Below are 18,659 nucleotides of genomic sequence, written 5' to 3' on the forward strand. Positions count from 1 at the left end.
TGGTGACGTCAATCCTCTGCGCCGGAAGCGGAAGCCGAGGGAGAGGGGCGAGAGCGCCCGCCTGCGCGCCTTGGAGGACCCGTCCCTCCGCCTGGGCTGGAGCCGGCGCCGGGCGCGAAGATGCCAGTGGCGGTGATGGCGGCGGCGGCGAGCGGCGCCCTCGGCTACCGGAAGCTGCTGGAGCAGTGCGAGACGCAGGAGCTGGAGGTGTGTGGGGCGGGGGGGGGGGTGCGCGTTGCCTGAGGCTGCTTCTCCCCCCCCCGCCTCCCTCTCGGCCTTCCAGGCGCCTCCTTGGGGGGCTCCTTGGCGAGGCCTCTCTCCGCGCGGGGGCTGGGGATTCCCAGGCTGAAGTTGCGCAGCCCAGACGCAGGAGAAGCTCCTCTTCGGGGGGCGAAACAGAGACATGAACTGGTTAAAACAGGCACAGATAGGTAGCTGTGTTGGTCTGCCATAGTCAAAATAAAAAAATTCCTTCCAGTAGCACCTTAGAGACCAACTAAGTTAGTTCTTGGTATGAGCTTTCGTGTGCATGCACACTTCTTCAGATACACTGAAACAGAAGTTGCCAGATCCTTCTATATAGTGAGAAGGTGGGGAGGGGTATTACTCAGAAGGGTGGTGGGAATGGGAGATTGGCAGATAGCTGAGATGAGCCTGTTGACGACTCTTAATGACTGCAATAGGTCTTACAGGAAAAGGCAATATATCACTATATAGAAGGATCTGGCAACTTCTGTTTCAGTGTATCTGAAGAAGTGTGCATGCACACAAAAGCTCATACCAAGAACTATCTTAGTTGGTCTTTAAGGTGCTACTGGAAGGATTTTTTTTATTTTGGTTAAAACAGAGGCAGCCTCTGGGATCAAGGGATTCAAACAGCCTTGCAGGGGGGGCGGGGGGGGATGGCAGAAATAGATGCTGTTCTTCCTACGATGTAATCACCCAGTTGCCATTAATTCTGTAAACCGCTTTTATTTTTGTTTTTTAGGCCCCTGGAGGAATAGCGACACCACCCGTTTATGCGCAACTCCTAGCTTTGTACCTTTTGCATAATGACATGTAAGTAAAAATTATTTTCGATCTACCTCTAATACCTGGACTTGAGCAGAAGTGTGTCTTTGAAAGCAGCTTGCTGGGAAGTTTTTGCCTCTGCCCATGAGTCTGAGAATGTTCTGATCAGTTCACATTGAGTTCAGTAACCTGACCTGTTCTTAATGCATAGTTGGCCACATCTATCGGAATGTACTGTATTTTTCGCTCTATAACACGCACCAGACCATAACACGCACATAGTTTTTAGAGGAAAACAAGAAAAAAATATTCTAAACAAAATAGTGGATATATGATTTTTGTGGTTCATGCTGTGGCCACAGACATGTGATCTGACAGTGAGTTTGGAGTAGCCCAATGCAAAAATCCTGAGGATCCATGTGGATCCATGCTTTGTAACCACGGAGGAGGGAAGGAAGGGAAACCATGGATCCTCTGCTCACGACTGCAGCAGATCCCCCCTGCCACCCGCAGGCATTTGCTCCATAACATGCACAGACATTTCCCCTTACTTTCTAGGAGGAAAAAAGTGAGTGTTATGGTTAAAAAAATACGGTAATTGTTTAAGCTTTGCTATATTAATCACTAGTTATAATTTAATTAGGAGGTTTCATGCCTGTCTAGTTCTGTGCTCCCTTTCCCAGCCTTTAATCTATTGGTGATTAATGCCTATATGTAACCTTTGCTTTGTACTTGTGTTAACCAGTCAGCAACAAGTTGCTTTGTGCTTGTGTCAACCAATCAGCAACGAGCGCACCTGTGGCAATGTTGTAATATTCAATAAAAGAGTCTCCTCGGGACTTGCTCGAGAGATGCCTCTCACATGACACTTGCTACCCGTCTGTCGTTATTTCAACCCAACATCTGGTGACCCTGACGTGATTTCAACCCAACAGCAGCTGCTGCTAGAGGTTCACTCTGAGATTTACATATTTAATTCTTCAGGACTTTCATGTATCAGGTGGAGATGGGTAATGCTTGTGAAATTGGAAGAGTTTACAGAACAGGCGCACAAAAGGAGGCTTATTTTGTTTTGCTTTGTTTCTCTCTCATGCACCCTCTCAAAGGAACACATGGCAACAATCATCAGAACTGTTGAAACAATACAATTTAAAATTAAAAAATGCATACTAATTCCAAGTTGGCCACTGTCAGTATCTTTCAGTCCTCAAATGCCTGGGTAAACAGAAAATTTTACTTGACGTTCTTTATTGATACTGTTTTAAACAAGAGTGTGGCACAGCAATAGTGAAACACTTTGAAGTTCTCTTGTTTTCAGTGAGGGAATTGCACATGTTTTAACTTTTACCTTCAGAATCAGTGAGATTTTTTGGAAGGGTGATCATTTTGATCATGGCTATTTTCTCTGAGAGAGTGAAGTTGGTTTTGCTCCATCTCTTTAGTTCTTTGTTGATTTGCCACAGCAAGGAATTGTAGTTGTTGAGGTATAATTTGTTGAGGTTTCTGTTTATTTGTACCCCATGGTATCTGAACTTGGTGCCACTAAGTTTTATCTTGGTGATGTTGGCAAATTCTTTTTGTGTGTGAGGGGGCGTGTTGAAGCACGTAACTTCCAACTTTGCAAAATTTACCTGTAGGCTCGACCTCACACGTGAAAACAAAGTTCACCACAGCCAATCACAAACAAGCAACCACACCCTAGGCCAACCCCAACCTCTCTCACCACCAAAGCTTTGCCACCTGACTCCACCTCTGCTCACCATGCCCCCCTCCACCTGTTTCCCCCCCTTTTTTCCTAATGTAGCACTAATGTCTCAGCAAATGAAACCGATCTGTAGAAAATGTACAGTGAGGGGGAAAAGTACAGTGGTACCTCAGGTTAAGAACTTAATTTGTTCTGGAGGTCCGTTCTTAACCTGAAACTGTTCTTAACCTGAAGCACCACTTTAGCTAATGGGGTCTCCTGCTGCCGCCGCACGATTTCTGTTCTCATCCTGAAGCAAAGTTCTTAACCCGAGGTAATATTTCTGGGTTAGCGGAGTTTGTAACCTGAAGCGTCTGTAATCCGAGGTACCACTGTATTTGATCCCCTGCTAAATTTGCCTGTTTGCCCTCTGACAAAGAAATGACCAGTCCATAATTTTAATGGTAGGTTTATTGCAGCTGTGAGAGACAGGATAACAACAGGAAAAACCCCAGAAACCCAGAAGGCAAAAGTCAGAGACTGATGTGCATTATAATGAGTGAAATAAGTATTTGATCCCCTATCAACCAGCCAGATGTCAGGCTACCTGGTATCTTCACTGTATGTAACAGGCAGAAATTAGAAGCACCTGGTGTAAGGGAGAGGTCTTACCTGTAATCCCAGCTCGTTACAGTACCTGTACAAAAGACACCTGTCGACAGAAGCAATCAGTCCAGCAGATTCCAAAGTAGCCACTATGACCAAGACCAAAGAGCTGTCCAAGGATGTCAGGGACAAGATTGTAGAGCTGCACAAGGCTGGATTGGGCTACAAGACTATTGCCAAGCACCTTGGTGAGAAAGTGAAAACAATTGGTGCAATAATTCGCAAATGGAAGAAACACAAAATAACTGTCAACCTCCCTCGGTCTGGGGCTCCATGCAAGATCTCATCTCGTGGAGTTGCAATGATCATGAGAATGGTGATGAAGCAGCCGAGAACTACATGGGGGGAACTTGTCAATGAACTCAGGGCAGCTGGGACCATAGTCACCATGAAAACAGCTGGTAACACACTACGCCGTGAAGGACTGAGATCTTGCAGAGCCCGCAAGGTCCCCTTGCTCAAGACAGCACATGTACAGGCCTGTCTACAGTTTGCCAATGTACATCTGAATGACCTAGAGGAGAAGTGGGTGAAAGTGTTGTGGTCTGATGAGGCCAAAATCGAGCTCTTTGGCATCAACTCAACTCACCGTGTTTGGAGGAGGAGGAATGCTGCCTACGACCCCAAGAACACCATCCCCACCATCAAACGTGGAGGGGGACACATTATACTTTGGGGGTGTTTTTCTGCTAAGGAGACAGGACACCTTCACCACATCGAAGGGACGATGGACGGGACCATGTATTGTCAAATCTTGGGTGAGTACCTCCTCTCCTCAGCCAGGGCATTGAAAATGGGTTGAGGATGGGTATTCCAGCATGATAATGACCCAAAACACAGAGCCAAGGCAACAAAGGAGTGGCTCAAGAAGAAGCACATTAAGGTCCTGGAGTGGCCTAGCCAGTCTCCAGCCCTTAATCCCACTGAAAATCTGTGGAGGGAGCTGAAGGTTCAAGTAGCTATACATCAGCCTTGAAATCTCACTGACTTGGAGAGGATCTGCAAAGAGGAGTGGGACAAAATACCTCCTGAGATGTGTGCAAACCTGGTGGCCACCTACCAGAAACGTCTGACCTCTGTAATTGCCAACAAGGGTTTTGCCACCAAGTACTAAGTCATCTTTTGCAAAGGGATCAAATACTTATTTCACTCATTATAATGCACATCAATCTCTGACTTTTGTCTTCTGGGTTTCTGGGGTTTTTCCTGTTGTTATTCTGTCTCTCACAGCTACAATAAACCTACCATTAAAATTATGGACTGGTCATTTCTTTGTTAGAGGGCAAACGGGCAAATTTAGCAGGGGATCAAATACTTTCCCACCTCACTGTAAGTTGAAAAATAAATACATTTTACATACTTTTGTAAACCAAGAAATCTTTAATAAAAAATATGTTTTTTTAAAAAAAAAGAATCAGTGGGATTTTAAAATACTGCACTTTTTAAATTGAATTTTGCAGATCCTTAATGGGCAAGATTGTTAAGTCAGATAGCAATATTTGTTTCTACAAAGCTAGCATGATTCACCCGGTACAGCTCACTTTACTAAATATCAGCTCAGGACAAATCAGTATGTGAACCGACTCACCCTTGCTTTTTGACCTTCATAGTTGTCAGTCACAGTCCTTCAGAGGCAACAGAAGCAACACTTGGCTGGATTCCCTTGCCAGTGTCTCAGCTCTAGACCTTGTTACCTTCCTTGCTCACATTCCCCAGCCCTCTAAATGTCTCCTGCTCCTTCCCATTGCACACAGCTGCATCTGTGTACTTTTGCCCACCTTCTGTTTTCTACAGATTCATGTCTCCTCCAGCTGTGCTCTGCCCACTGTCTGCATTTCAGGCCCCTGAATACTTTGAACACTTCTTGAGACACCTTGCTTCTCTCTATCTTCTTTTCTGACCCAGCATACAGCCTTTCCTGATCTGAACCATTTTAGACGTTCTTCAGAGGCTCCTCTTCAATGAACTCTCACTTCAGTTTGCTGCTTCCTTGCTCTTTTCTTTGGGCCTCATTCTCTACCTGTCCATCCTTCAGGTTCATCTGTCTCAGTCTACTCCTTAACCCACCCTCTACCTTCAGCTTCCTTGTCTCTGGGTGTTACCACCCCTTCTCTTCATTTCTTTGCTCTTTCCAGTCTTGGCCAGTCCCTGTGTGAGGTTATAATCCCAGCCAAACAGGCGACTTTCACGTTACACTGGGCTACGCATTGTTTTAACTACCTGAGCAACAGAACATTCTGTGCTACCACAGCTTAGCCTATGCACACATGTGTGGCTTACAGGAAGTATCAAGTGTGCAGAAGATGTGTTCCAAACCTTGTACAGTGGTACCTTGAGTTACAAATACCTCAGGTTACGAACTCCACTAACCTGGAAGAGTTACCTTGAGTTGCGAACTTTGCCCCAGGATGAGAAAGGAAATTGTGTGCCAGCGACGCAGCAAGAGGCCCCATTAGCGAAAGCACGCCTCTAGTTAAGAACAGTTTCAGGTAAAGAACAGACCTCTGGAACTAATTAAGTTTGTAATTAGAGGTACCACTGTACTTCACGTTAGAAGCGAAACTTTATATGCTAAAATGTTTTTTCCTGTACATAGTATAGACTGCATGAGGACTAAACATGCCCATATGTGAACATGCTGCTAGATAAAAAAAGAAAGAAAATTTGTGAAATCTGTGTGTTTCCATTGTTTTGAATTGTTATCTGCAGCTTATATAAAAGTGTTGCATTGTTCGGAATATGTTTCTTGCTTCTCTTTGAATTGTTGCTTCTTTTAATAGTTTTCTAGTAGTAAGCACTTGTTTTTCGTTAATGTCATTTTAAAAAATACTTTAAATTGACACTTTTATGTTATTAGGAACAATGCACGGTATTTGTGGAAAAGAATCCCTCCTGCAATTAAGTCTGTAAGTACTCTTCAATACTTTAAAGGACAGAGGTGTCACGCATAACTTTAGGGTTGTGTTTCCAAAAGTGAAAGCTAAAAAGCAACACCTTTGCTGGTTGCTGAACGAATGTTCTATTGCTGTTGAGGTTGTGTTTTGCTATTGTTTAATAGATACTTGCTGTATTTTATAGATTTGTATTTTATCTCTGTAAGTTTGTACATCTCAGGTGCTCCATGCAGAGTATTTCATGTCGGAGTTCAGACTCATTTCTAGAGTACGTCATGGATTAGGCAGAAGAAGTTTCATTTTTCTTGCAAATATGTTTTACCTCCCAGTCCCTCTTTTTCCATAGCAGCAGCTTACAACTATAGAGCACATGAGGAATTTTGCTTTTGCTTGGTAGGAATTGATGAGATACTAGATTCTAAGCATGCATTTAACACATGAAAATTCAGTGTGGCTGACAGAACTTGGGAGTGATGTTGAATGTTAACATCCTTAGGATGGGCACTCCACAAAGAAATAACAATTGTAGTAGAACCATTTTACTTTAGAGCCAAACTCTTCACAAATTGCATACAAGTGGAATCACTTTAACCGATTGAGTGATCCAGAGAGTCTTGCATGTTGGGCTTTAATTAACTTTGGGAGGATAGTGCCAAGAGAGTTGGTGCAATACGTATTATCCCCCTCCCCCCTGATTTTCTGGAGTGGGGTGTTGAGAGGCCAGATAGAGAGCACTGTGCTTCACTTGATGCTTAATGTGAGAAGTGAGAAGTGAGAGGGCTGGGGAAGGAACTAGAGGAGAATTCCACTGAAGATACACAAAAAGCAGCAGCAGTCAAAATCAAGCACAGAAGTAGGTGCTAGAACAGATGGGAAGAAAAGAGGTTTTAAAATTCTGCTTCCTGCTCAAGTGCTTGGTTGGGCAGAGTTTATGATACAGCAGCAGAGGCAACCTAATTCAGTTGCTAATAGGGGAACATGTTGGTTCCCCTCTCATGGCCACCACAGCTGAGTTCTTGGTCGCTCCAGTTCCCTTAGTTGTGGACTTCTTCCTTTCCATCTTCTTCTGCTGATCAGTGGCTTGTCCCTCTAAATAATTTTTCTTCCTTTCTTTGTAGGCAAACCCTGAACTTGGTGCAATTTGGTCAGTGGGGCAGAGAATCTGGCAAAGAGATTTCCCTGGAATTTATACAACAATTGGTGCACATCAGTGGTCTGAATCTATTCAGCCAATCATGGAAGCGCTTAGAGGTACATCTTTCTAAAACCCTAGTCATTTTCACTTGGTGTGGAAAGTGTGTTCTTTCAAATGGTTGCTCAAAATCAGCACAGAATTTATAATGGCTGTTTCGTCCTGTTCCAATACCGATTCAAAAGCTTTGGCTGTTAGTGTATGCATAATCGCTGTGAAAAAACAGAGTTTGCTTGAACTTTACAGCATTTCCTTAAAGATTTTGCTGGTTTGTTTCTCTTTTAATTTTAGTGCCTGGTGATTTGTCTCCTGTACAAGTTTGATGTAACACATTAGTTGGGGTTGGCTTTTACATGGCCATGTGATAATTTATGATGAAGCAGTTTGACTTATTTTGGAAGTTTCAAAGGGGTGGGACTGATGCTATCTGTGGATGGAAGTCCGCCCATAGGGAGAGAGAGTTGGTTTTTACCAGTCCCTCTGCAACCCACATTGGCCCTGAAAAGCTCTTTCTGAGAACTGGGAGACTCCCCAGAACAGCATGGGAAGTGGCAGAGGGGAAGGAACAATGACAGGCAATTGCCCCTCTCCCTTCTCCAGTGATGACCTATAAACAGAAGGAGACCTATCTGAATATAACAAAGCAAAACTTGAAGTTGTCAAAGGAGTTGTGTTTGTCTATACAGAAGACGCCTGAAGGGTGCAATTCTATGCATGTCTACCTAATTGAAGTTCCACTGATCTCAGGGTATTTTTTTCACAAGTAAAGGTACTCAGGATCACCTGCTGCTCTCCTTGTTGCCAAGTTCTTGGCAGGTTGTTTTGAAGTGAAGAATGAGAAAAGTCCACTGCAGCTCAGGCAACATACATGTTAGGATTCGTTTGTTTTGCTGTGGCCATATTTGGCAAATTCTTACTTGTATTGTATGATGATCCGTAAATTAAGGTAGCACAACTTGTCTGTATTCCCATTGAAGCCTCAGAATGGTATCAAAGTCAAACTCTTGATAGAGGGTTGTACTTGATAAAATCTTACTCATAGTAGTCCCATTGAAATCAGTGGACTTATATTAGTCGTAAGTATGCCATAGGTAGATATAACCCAGAGGGCTGGGCAGTATCTGGTTTTCAGCATCGTAATATATCACAAGCTAGATATCATGATATATCACGATGTCTGAAATAAGGCTGGAGCCATCAAGAGGCATTGGCTGGCTTCACAGTTTTTCCTGCGTTGTGAATTTTGATGGTGCCTTCTCTTGTGATTTTCTGCTGCCTGCAGGAGGCAGGGGAGAGCCGAGCCAGCAGAGTTAACAGGGGCTACAGGAGTTGAGAGAAGGATTGACTGACTTCATGATTTTTCCCACATTGTGATTTTTGCATAGGGCATGCATACTCACATATAAACACAAATAATGATTTGCAATATATTACCAGGTCAAAAATTATGAAATTGATATCATGATATGGACAAACTGGTTTTGGACCCAGAGTCCTTCTAAAATATTGAAAAGTGCAAAATGTTTTGGCTGAAGGCAGGTTTCTTCAGGGGCACTTTGTTTTCTTATCAAGACTACTTATCTCCAAGTTGAGTACTTAGCCAGCATATTTTAAAATGTTGCATCTTCACCCATTTTCCTATGTGCAACAGTTGTTTTCGGGTACAGTGGTGCCTCTGGTTACGAACTTCATTTGTTCCAGAGGTCTGTTCTTAACCTGAAACCATTCTTAACCTGAGGTACCACTTTAGCTAATGGGGCCTCCCGCTGCTGCCATGCCGCTGGCACGCGATTTCTGTTCTCATGCTGAGCTAAAGTTCTTAACCCAAGGTACTACTTCTGGGTTAGCGGAGTCTGTAACCCGAGGTGTTTGTAACCCAAGGTACCACTGTACATTGAAAATGCCTCTGTATAACCACTTTCCCATGGGGCTATGCTTTTGTCATACGCATTAAGCTCTTAAAAACCCCCAATTTATTCATTACATAAACATGCAAAACATTTTTTTTTACATCTGATTTTCAACATTCTTCCCAATTATCTCTCTAATAGATGCAACTAGGCGGCGAGCATTTGGACTGGTCTCTCAAGCATATACCTCAATAAGTGCAGATGACTTTGCAGCCTTTGTTGGGCTTCCTATAGAAGAAGCAGTGAAAGGTACGTGTGTACGTGTGTGTGTGTGTGTGTGTGTAAAAACGCTTTATTAAACCTGGTGTTTCACACCTTGGAGTAACCTTGTACAGTGGTGCCCCACAAGACGAATGCCTCGCAAGACGGAAAACTCGCTAGATGAAAGAGTTTTCCATTTTGGAGGTGCTTCGCAAAACGAATCTCCTATGGGCTTGCTTCGCAAGACGACAATGTCTTGCGAGTTCCTGCTGGTTTTTATTCCTCCCCCCCTTTTTCTAAGCCGCTTATCAGCTGATCCGATCAGCAGATAAGCCGCTAATAGCGCTAATCCGCTAATCCATCAATGGGCTTGCTTCGCAAGACGAAAAACCGCTAGACGAAGAGAATCACGGAACGGATTCTTTTCGTCTTGCGAGGCACCACTGTACTGGTCTACTATAGATATGTTGTGGTTACCAGGTTTTGTTGAATGCCTTCACCTGCAGCCTAGAAAAGTGAAGTAAGGCTATTTGCCCAGTAGTAATAATGGAGCACCCTTAGTCTCATCCTGCATCTTCAGAGGCTGGCTGATTTTGAGGAGCCTTTGAATAAAGGATGCTGGAGTTATGCATTGAAATTGCAGTTCAAGACTTATATCAGATTTCAACATACCTTACTGTTTCTTATGTAGAAGCATTACATAGAATATGCATTCCTTACACATAACAGACATTCTGATGAACAACTTCTAATACAAATGTGAGTTGCATATACCTCAGGGTATGTGAGGGAGGGAGGGTGTGCTTATGTTTTCTTTTAACTAAATTTTTGAATGCATACTTAGAAAGTGTACTTATGAATTCACAGGATGCATAAGAGTTTGAAATTTAATTTTGCAGCATAGGAAGCTACCTTATACAGAGTCAGACCCCTGGTCCACCTCACTCTGCATTGCCTGCACTGGCTGGCAGCAGTCCTCCAAGGTTTCTGTAAGGGAAACTTAACTTTAGTGATACAGAACAAGTGTCACAGTTGTGACAAGTGTCACAGTTGCCTTTATGTCATATGATGAAAGAGCTTCAAAATAAAAGTAAAACTTGTAGGTTTTCAAAGAGTGATGCCCAAGTAAGTCACACTCAGGGTAGACCCATTGAAATTAATGGCCTTTACTGTTTAAAATTACTGTTTAATGGCATCTGACTGCTGAACAGATATTATTCCCATTTTGCTTTTGGCTTTCAAGTGGATTTTTATTTGCTCTCATTATGGCAAAGAAGTATATGTGGGCATAGTAAAGTAAGAATGCTTCTTCCACAGAAGATAAGGATTTTTTGGGGACAGAATTTACCTTGTTGAAGGTTCTGTATGGCATTGATGATTTTGCATCTCGTTTTAATCATTTTAGGTGTTCTTGATCAGGGATGGCAAGCAGATTCATCCACTCGCATGGTTATGCCTAAAAAGCCAGGTAGGGGGAGCTCTTGATCCATTAAGACATTGTGTCTGGGTGGGTGGGTACATTTTTGTTGCTTGCCTTTCCTGTGAATGAATTTAAAAGGATAATTAACATTTGCATGCCAGGACTTAATTCAAAGTTAAAAAACAGCAAGGGGTATTCCTGAAACATCATGTCAGAAATATGACTTGGTGTATTTCTCATGGGCACAGACTGTTTTAATTAAGCAAGCGGGTGTGAAGCTTTTAGGCAAAGGAAAACAGAATGTGCCTTAATTTCTCTCGGCTAGCCTTGGCTTTGGAGACTCAGTTGAATACGTTCGTCAGTTTACTTTAACTCACATGTGTGATGCAAATAAAGTGTAGTGAAAACTTAACAGTAGTTGCCATTTTGAAATTACAACTAACTTGGGTGTCAGTTTGTAATTTGGTTGCTGAATCTAATGCAGAAGCCAGCAAACTTTTTCAGTGGGGGGCCGGTCCACTGTCTCTCAGACCTTGTTGGGGGGGGGACTATATTTTGAAAAAAATATATGAATGAATTCCTATGCCCCACAAGTAACCCAGAGATGCATTTTGAATAAAAGCACACATTCTACTCATGTAAAAACATGCTGATTCCCGGACCATCTGCAGGCAGGCCGTATTTAGAAGGTGATTGGGCCGGATCCGGCCCCCGGGCCTTAGTTTGCCTACCCATGTTCTAATGTTCTGCATTAATGGAATAAAGAACAAACAGGGCATGTTGTGAGGTTTGATCAGTTGCTGAATACTGTGTGTACTCCAAGCCAACTAAAATTTCTCTAAAGTTTATTTGCTCTCTCTTTAACTAGTTCCTAACCTTTATAATACATACTTAACTCAGTTTGGGGTGGGGTTTTTTGGGTGAATAGTTCTTCGGGATACGGGAGTAATCTTACAGAACTGCTCTTTTTAAAGTTTTAACTTCTTTTAACAGCAGCAGGAGTTCCTTGAGGTGAATTCCCTACAGAGCAAAGGAACCTACAACAATTTTATGTGGCAGAGATGGCGCATAGCTGTAGAACAGTTAATAATTACAGTGTTCTTTTCAGCCAGTGTTGGCTCCTGTAGTGATACTTAACATCACACAAAATCTTAAGCCAAGTTTGTAACAAAAATTAATTAACAGCAAATAAGCCAGTCCTCCAACACACAGGCTTGGGTTTACAATCGCTCTCTTACAAATAGAAAAACTGGCTTAGCCAATAGAGATTCCTGCATTACCTCTCATTCCATTCCAGAGCATCTCTCAACCTTCAGGAGGTGAATTTGATGTATTAGAGTATTTTAATATTTTCTTTTGGAAGCCGCCCAGAGTGGCTGGGGAAGCCCAGCCAGATGGGCGGGGTACAAATAATAAATTATTATTATTTTATTTTGGGGGGAAATCTCATTTCCTGTGACTATAACTCCATTTACTAGTTCTCTGGATGCAGCCCACAGAGAATTTTGAGGAGCAGCAGTAATACAATTTTGTAGCCTTCACAATACGCCTAGTGCCCCCCTTCTCCAGGCCAAGAAGGAACGGGCTCCTTGTGGAAGGCAGCAGTGGGACGCCGTGGGGAGAGGGGCCTTCATGTTCCAAGTCCTCACCCCAGACTTCCTGGCCTTCAAGCCTCTGCTGTTAATCCCCCAGGGCCACACAGGCACAGACATACCAGAAATAGGCTGCTAGGCAGAGCTGGTTGTGTCCCACAGGGTGACACCTCGGCTCACCTGGGCTAGGATAGTCCCAGCTCTGTATGGTGATGTATTAAATGACAACAACAGTGCTTTGAAAATAATGTAAAGAGCAGAATTATTGGATATAATATTCAGATATATATTAGTAACATAGCTCTTTGTTCCAAAGCAATGCTAGTTTGTTAATTTCTTTTTAAAATCATTGCCATTTTTAAAAATAAAGTAGTATAGATGAATCACTGTTTTTGTATCTTGAAAGTGGAAAAGAGATGGAGTGAGCGACTGAGAACAGAATAAATGTCCATTTTCAGTAGCTGGCTTTTCGTAGTCCTAGACATCATTTCTGACCAGCACTTAATTAATGTTGTAAATGCCTCAATGATCCAGTGCTTGGGATTTTCCCAAACTGCAGAACACCTTAATTTGATTTTTAGTATCTTCCAGTCATGCTAGGTGTGATACATGCCTTACTTGAGCTCAGGATAAACTCTGCTTCAACTGATAAAATCAGTTACTGAAAAAGAATGCCTTAATGAGAAGTTTGAAAGGATTCACTGAATGCAGTGCTTTTAGGCAAAGCAAGTAAAATCTCTGTAGCAAGTAAGCAACTTAGTAATGGATAGCTCTATAAAAGATTTCACAGTAAAATTAGGTACATCTAGAAACTCATTCTTGGTGCAGTGGTCCTTGAACAGTTTATAAATGCCATTTTGTATCTCTGTTTCAGGTCCCCAAGAACCTTCATTCAACAGATTTCACCCGTTATCAGGTATGTGTTCATTCATGAGTTATGTCTAGAGGGTGGTAGTCTGCCATGGCAAAAACAGCACAGTTAAAAGGTATGGGTTGGATCCAGCATTGTTCCTATCCAGAGTTGGCCCATGGAAATTACTGGGCACAGCTCATTTAGGTCTGTTAATTTTAATGGGTCTACTCAGATTGCATCCAGCTAAATTATACTGAAACAAATTTATTATGGCATATTCTTTCAGATGCAGGAAGTATAATCCTATATTGGCAAGGATGTATGCATATAATTGTAAGACAAGTATAGGAAAGTGAGGCTGGGAAATGAAATCAAAGCAGGGCAATAATCACAGTAGCCAGTTAACAAGGTATTGTTGTCGATAACAGAAAGTTGTGTAATCACCAACACTGCCTTGTTGATGACTGTAGTTTATTTTGCTTTTAGGTAATCATCGCTGTTTGTCCTTAGATTTCAGTTCTCTCTGGCCTCGCTCCCCTCTGCCTGCCTTAGTCATATGTATGTTTGCCTGCTGATGAAGTGGACTGTGGTCCACAAAAACATACGCCATAATAGATGTGTTTGGGCGGCTTTCTCCTTCCTCATCTGGTCAGTGCAAGGTCTGCCACAAGTGCAACAGGACTTTCCCCCCACCCATCCTGTGACCTCCCCAGATCTGCTGCAGATGGTTGGGTGAACTTCTCAAACAGATTTGGGGGGGAAAGAGAGGGAGGGGGACATTTCATTGCAAGAGCAAGAAATCCCTTTCACTGGCAGAACTAATTACTTAGTGCTATGTTGAATACAACTGTTAGTCTTCAAGGCACCACACAAGTTGGTTTTATATCTACGCCATCTAATTTATGTACTAGTATTGTGTCAGAACCTACGTAAAATCATGTAAGACTTGGGCACAAGAATAGAACTTGAGCTTGGGCCTTGATTTCCATGTGGGAGTGAATCCCCCAACAGGGCAAGAAAGAGATCCTTTTCCTCTCTCCAGATTACCCTTTACTTGGTCACACATCCTCTGCCTTCAAGAGGAAACCCATTGCACTTGGCAATTCAAAAGCAGTGCCTCCTAACTGAATATGGATCATTCCTCAGATGTGACTTCTCTGTGCTTTTCAGTGGCAGGGAGCTATTACTCAGTTTCCCTTCCCATTTCTTCTAATTTTCATCCCATTTTGTGCCTTATTTTCAGAACCTGCTTCAGTCCCGCCAATTCCCAATGAACAGCAGTTGGCTCGGTTAACTGACTATGTGGCTTTCCTGGAAAACTGATAACTCCAGTCACTCATCCATTGCATCCTGTGTACTTCTAGACCTTTCAACACTATGTTTGTCCTGTTGAATGTTGCAATATATGCACTATTATGGAATATGCTGGTAAAACATAGTTTTGCATTTCATCTTTGTGTGTATTTTGCTGGAGCAAGGGTTTAATTCACTTGATTCCCCCTGATTATCAACCAGCTGCACAGCAGTATTATATATTCAGTTTTAAACTCTTATGCTTTATTGTGAGGAAGGCAGATTCTCTCCAACGCTGATGTCTTGTAAATGCAGCAGTGGAGAAGAGTGTCATCCATTGCCATGGGTGGAACAGAAACTGAACTCTGAAAGGACATGGAAGGATTGTACCCAGATCAGGGAACAAGGTGTAAGTCTATACCTGAGTGGGTCAGTCTTTGCAGTGTCCTTCCATAGAAAGTGGAGTCTGATACTACACGCTAAAGATTACACTCTTGTTCCTTTATAATGAGATTCTGAAGTTGCTTTTTTCTGTTTTTAATTACCTGAAGTCTCCTTACTCGAGGCAGTTTTTGCCTGCTGTGTGCAATGTGTCCTTTTCTCTTTAAAATGAAACTAAGTGACCATTTTAAAAGCATATTTGAGCAGCCATTAGGTCTTCTGGGGGAAGATGGGGAAATATTGGGGTGTAGTTTTCAGATAGCTTCATCTGGCTTCAGTTAGCTTGATGATAGTCTTATTGGTGTTTAGGTTCTTTCAGACATATGTGGCTTGTATTTAAGCCAGCAATTCTGGAGCATGTTCGCCATCACTGAAAAAAATAGTTCTGTGGTTGATGTAAATGGATGAAATTATGCTGCAACTTTGGATGAACATTTCTGAATTGGAATCCTGATCGTATTGACTGCCACCTTCAGTACTGCCTGGAAGGAAGCAGCTTGCTCTTGCCATGTCCTTGTCTGTAATGCTTCCATTTAAAATGCAGCCCTCCTCTAGAGTAGAGTCTCATTCTTTTTTCTCTTTTCATTTCTTCCCCTCTTCAGGTGTTGGTCACCATCATTTCATAGCTTGTCTCTGTCCTTTTGTTCTCCCAATGCACTATTCCTGTACATTCTGACAGTGTTTTGGATGTTTTTGGGTGCAAGAAGGTCCCAGTATGTATACAGTTACTTTAAGAGGCTCTTTGTGAGTGTAACCATTGATCTCAAACTATTATTTATTGAGCCTTAGCTCTTAAAATTGTTGGAAGTTAATTTTGGTAATATTAAAGTGTGCTTACATCAGACCAGAATCTTACTCTCTAAGGTTTTCTTCTAGCGATGCCTTTAGTATTAACATTATTTCAGCACTTAGATCAACATTATCTAACAGCAGTAGTCCTCCATTCTAGGACGTAGATCTTGTGCAGAATGTAGATTAAATAGTTCCTTCTCAATGGACTTCACAGTAAGAGCCACATCATGTTTTCTCAGATGTACTGTCAAGTAAATTTGTTCAGGAATGCAGTGCAAGTGTTGCGCGATGGAGGAGCAGGGTGGGGAAGGCAGCAGAGAGGGTTTCTAGAGGACTAGAGAATATGCTTTTGAGGAAGAATTTTAGGTGCTGAGAATTGGACAGGGAAAGGGGCTTGAAATCCTATGGAGCGGTGTGGAAAGAGCTTGAAAGGCAGCTGAAAAGACAAAAAATGCGGAGCAAGCCAGTAAGTAGATGAACATGTCAAGTAAAATGGAATAAGATACAAAGGGACTCCCCAATCATTTACTAAACTATTTACTTTTATTGATACAAACATTTGCAGTTTTAGAGATATGCACATGCAGTTGCTGAACAGGAGATAGTGAGGCTTTCTGTGCAGTTGCTTCCCTTGATAACACTGACCATAGAGAGAGAGTTTCACAGATTGTATGACTGAATTTCTCTCAGGAAACCAGCTATTTACACCAGGAGTCTGTGGGCCATGGTTGAATTGCATGTCTGTGATCCGGGGAGTGGCATGGAAGAAGCTGTTCAGATTGTATCACTGAAAGCATGTCCATCTTCCCTCAACTCCTCCCCCACCCTGAAGTCATTCATAGAAGTGCTGAACTCTGAAAATCCAACACGCCCCTCCGGTGTTGGCCTCCTGGGCCCAGGTGGGATGAGCACCACCAACTAGCAGCAAGAACTTGTTGCTTCCTAGGAACTTTTGAAATCTTTGTGCTCCTGGAATAGTCTTCAGTTTTCAAGTTCTTGCCTCTAGCTCATCAGTGCATCACTGAATATACTCTCAGCATTCCCTGCTAAGGCTTGTATTTACACATCAATACCTTTCACTCTTTTTCCTTTGTACAGTGGTACCTTGGGTTAAGAACTTAATTTGTTCCGGAGGTCCGTTCTTAACCTGAAACTGTTCTTAACCTGAAGCACCACTTTAGCTAATGGGGTCTCCCACTGCCGCCGCCATGTTATTTCTGTTCTCATCCTGAATCAAAGTTCTTAACCTGAGGTACTATTTCTCGGTTAGCGGAGTCTGTAACCTGAAGCGTCTGTAACCCAAGGTACCACTGTACTGAACTTGACAGGACTGCGCTATGTATTAAATACCTCTAAAGTGCTTTTGTTTTCTTGCGGGCTTTTCTTTCTCCTCCTCCCACCCTCACTCCTGTTTGTGGAGTTCTGGTCTCATGGACTTCTGGTCAGAATCCAGCCATGTGCATCCCCCCCCCCCTTTCCTCCTGACCCCTCAATTTCCTCTGTGTGCGTCCGCATGATTGTCAGTGGACTGTTGAATGAATTTCAGTAAACGGGGGAGGGGAGAGACTGGTATGAGTGCTTAAAATCAATTCATTGATATGATTCATTGTTAAATCAATGTATATTGATTTAAACTGATTTCAGATGGCTAATGAATTGTTTTAAAATTGGCTTGCAGTGATTGTTTCTTGGATGCATTTTGTTTAGCTGTTTCACCTCTTTTGAGATCCCTCCTGTAATTAATTCCTGCTTCTACCATCACAGATAGCCAGCCTCCTCTCCTTCCCTCTGTTACACCAGCCACCATGGTTGAGTCTTACAGCCTGTATATAGGCGGAGACCATGGGGTGGGGGTGCACCAAAGCTTCAGGTTGCCATTCTGGTGGCATTTACAACTTCAGTGGCAAAGGCTGGGCTGGTGCCCTTCCGCCTCTGGCTCACGCCCACCCCTAGCCATGCCACTGTTCTCACCATGTTAAAATAGGTAAAATAGCCTTGAGTGGTGGCGGCTTTCTTGTCTTGGAGGTCTTCATTATTAGTTTCTCATGAATATTTTTGTAATTGTGTTCAAAATTAGTTTGGGTATGTTGTTGTTGTTGTTGTTTAGTCGTTTAGTCGTGTCCGACTCTTCGTGACCCCATGGACCAGAGCACGCCAGGCACTTCTGTCTTCCACTGCCTCCCGCAGTTTGGTCAAACTCATGCTAGTAGCTTCAAGAACACCATCCAACCATCTCATTCTCTGTCGTCCCCTTCTCCTTGTGCCCTCCATCTTTCCCAACATCAGGGTCTTTTCCAGGGAGTCTTCTCTTCTCATGAGGTGGCCAAAGTATTGGAGCCTCAGCTTCACGATCTGTCCTTCCAGTGAGCACTCAGGGCTGATTTCCTTCAGAAAAGAAAGTTTGGGTATAGATGCTGCCATTAAAGTGGCATTTGTTCACTTGGAAAGTAAGGACTTTGCATTTCTCTGAGGCATCATTTGTAAAAGTTAGAATAGTGATTCACTTTTATTGTAGCTCTTGCGTAACCTGCAACCTAGTATTTTTCATGCTCCGATTAAACCAGAAGGAATGGAAATAATAAGTCAAATCAGATGTTTTATGACAAGTGATATCTGAAATCCCATAATGGCAACAGCACACCATTGTTTCTGACTCTATCCTCTCCGAATGTGAAAGGGTATTAGCACCTCTTTATTTTAGTTGTCCATT

At 42.7% G+C, this 18,659-nt stretch overlaps 1 protein-coding gene across 2 annotated transcripts; it reads left to right on the top strand.

Moving 5' to 3' along the window:
• Window positions 1-25: 25 nt before the first annotated feature.
• COPS8 (COP9 signalosome subunit 8) lies at window positions 26-17,309 on the top strand. 2 transcript variants are annotated; one of them, XM_083475446.1, is made up of 8 exons: window positions 26-207; window positions 989-1,059; window positions 6,219-6,267; window positions 7,374-7,506; window positions 9,499-9,606; window positions 10,964-11,026; window positions 13,445-13,486; window positions 14,667-17,309. In XM_083475446.1, the coding sequence occupies exons 1-8, from the start codon at window positions 121-123 to the stop codon at window positions 14,744-14,746; spliced, it is 633 nt and encodes a 210-aa protein (XP_083331572.1). In that variant the 5' UTR covers window positions 26-120; the 3' UTR covers window positions 14,747-17,309. The 2 variants fall into 2 exon arrangements, with proteins under 2 accessions (XP_083331572.1, XP_083331571.1); XM_083475445.1 differs by having other exon boundaries at window positions 44-421; window positions 848-1,059.
• The last annotated feature ends 1,350 nt before the right edge of the window (window positions 17,310-18,659 follow it).

This window comes from Podarcis liolepis, assembly GCF_965112155.1.
Source record: "Podarcis liolepis genome assembly, chromosome: 1".
NCBI lineage: Eukaryota > Metazoa > Chordata > Lepidosauria > Squamata > Lacertidae > Podarcis > Podarcis liolepis.

Coding starts and splice junctions, on each gene's coding strand:
- COPS8 (XM_083475446.1), top strand. CDS start 121: ATGCCAGTGGCGGTGATGGCGGCGGCGGCGAGCGGCGCCCTCGGCTAC. Junction 1,060..6,218: donor TACCTTTTGCATAATGACAT/GTAAGTAAAAAT, acceptor TTATGTTATTAG/GAACAATGCACGGTATTTGT. Junction 6,268..7,373: donor TCCCTCCTGCAATTAAGTCT/GTAAGTACTCTT, acceptor CTTTCTTTGTAG/GCAAACCCTGAACTTGGTGC.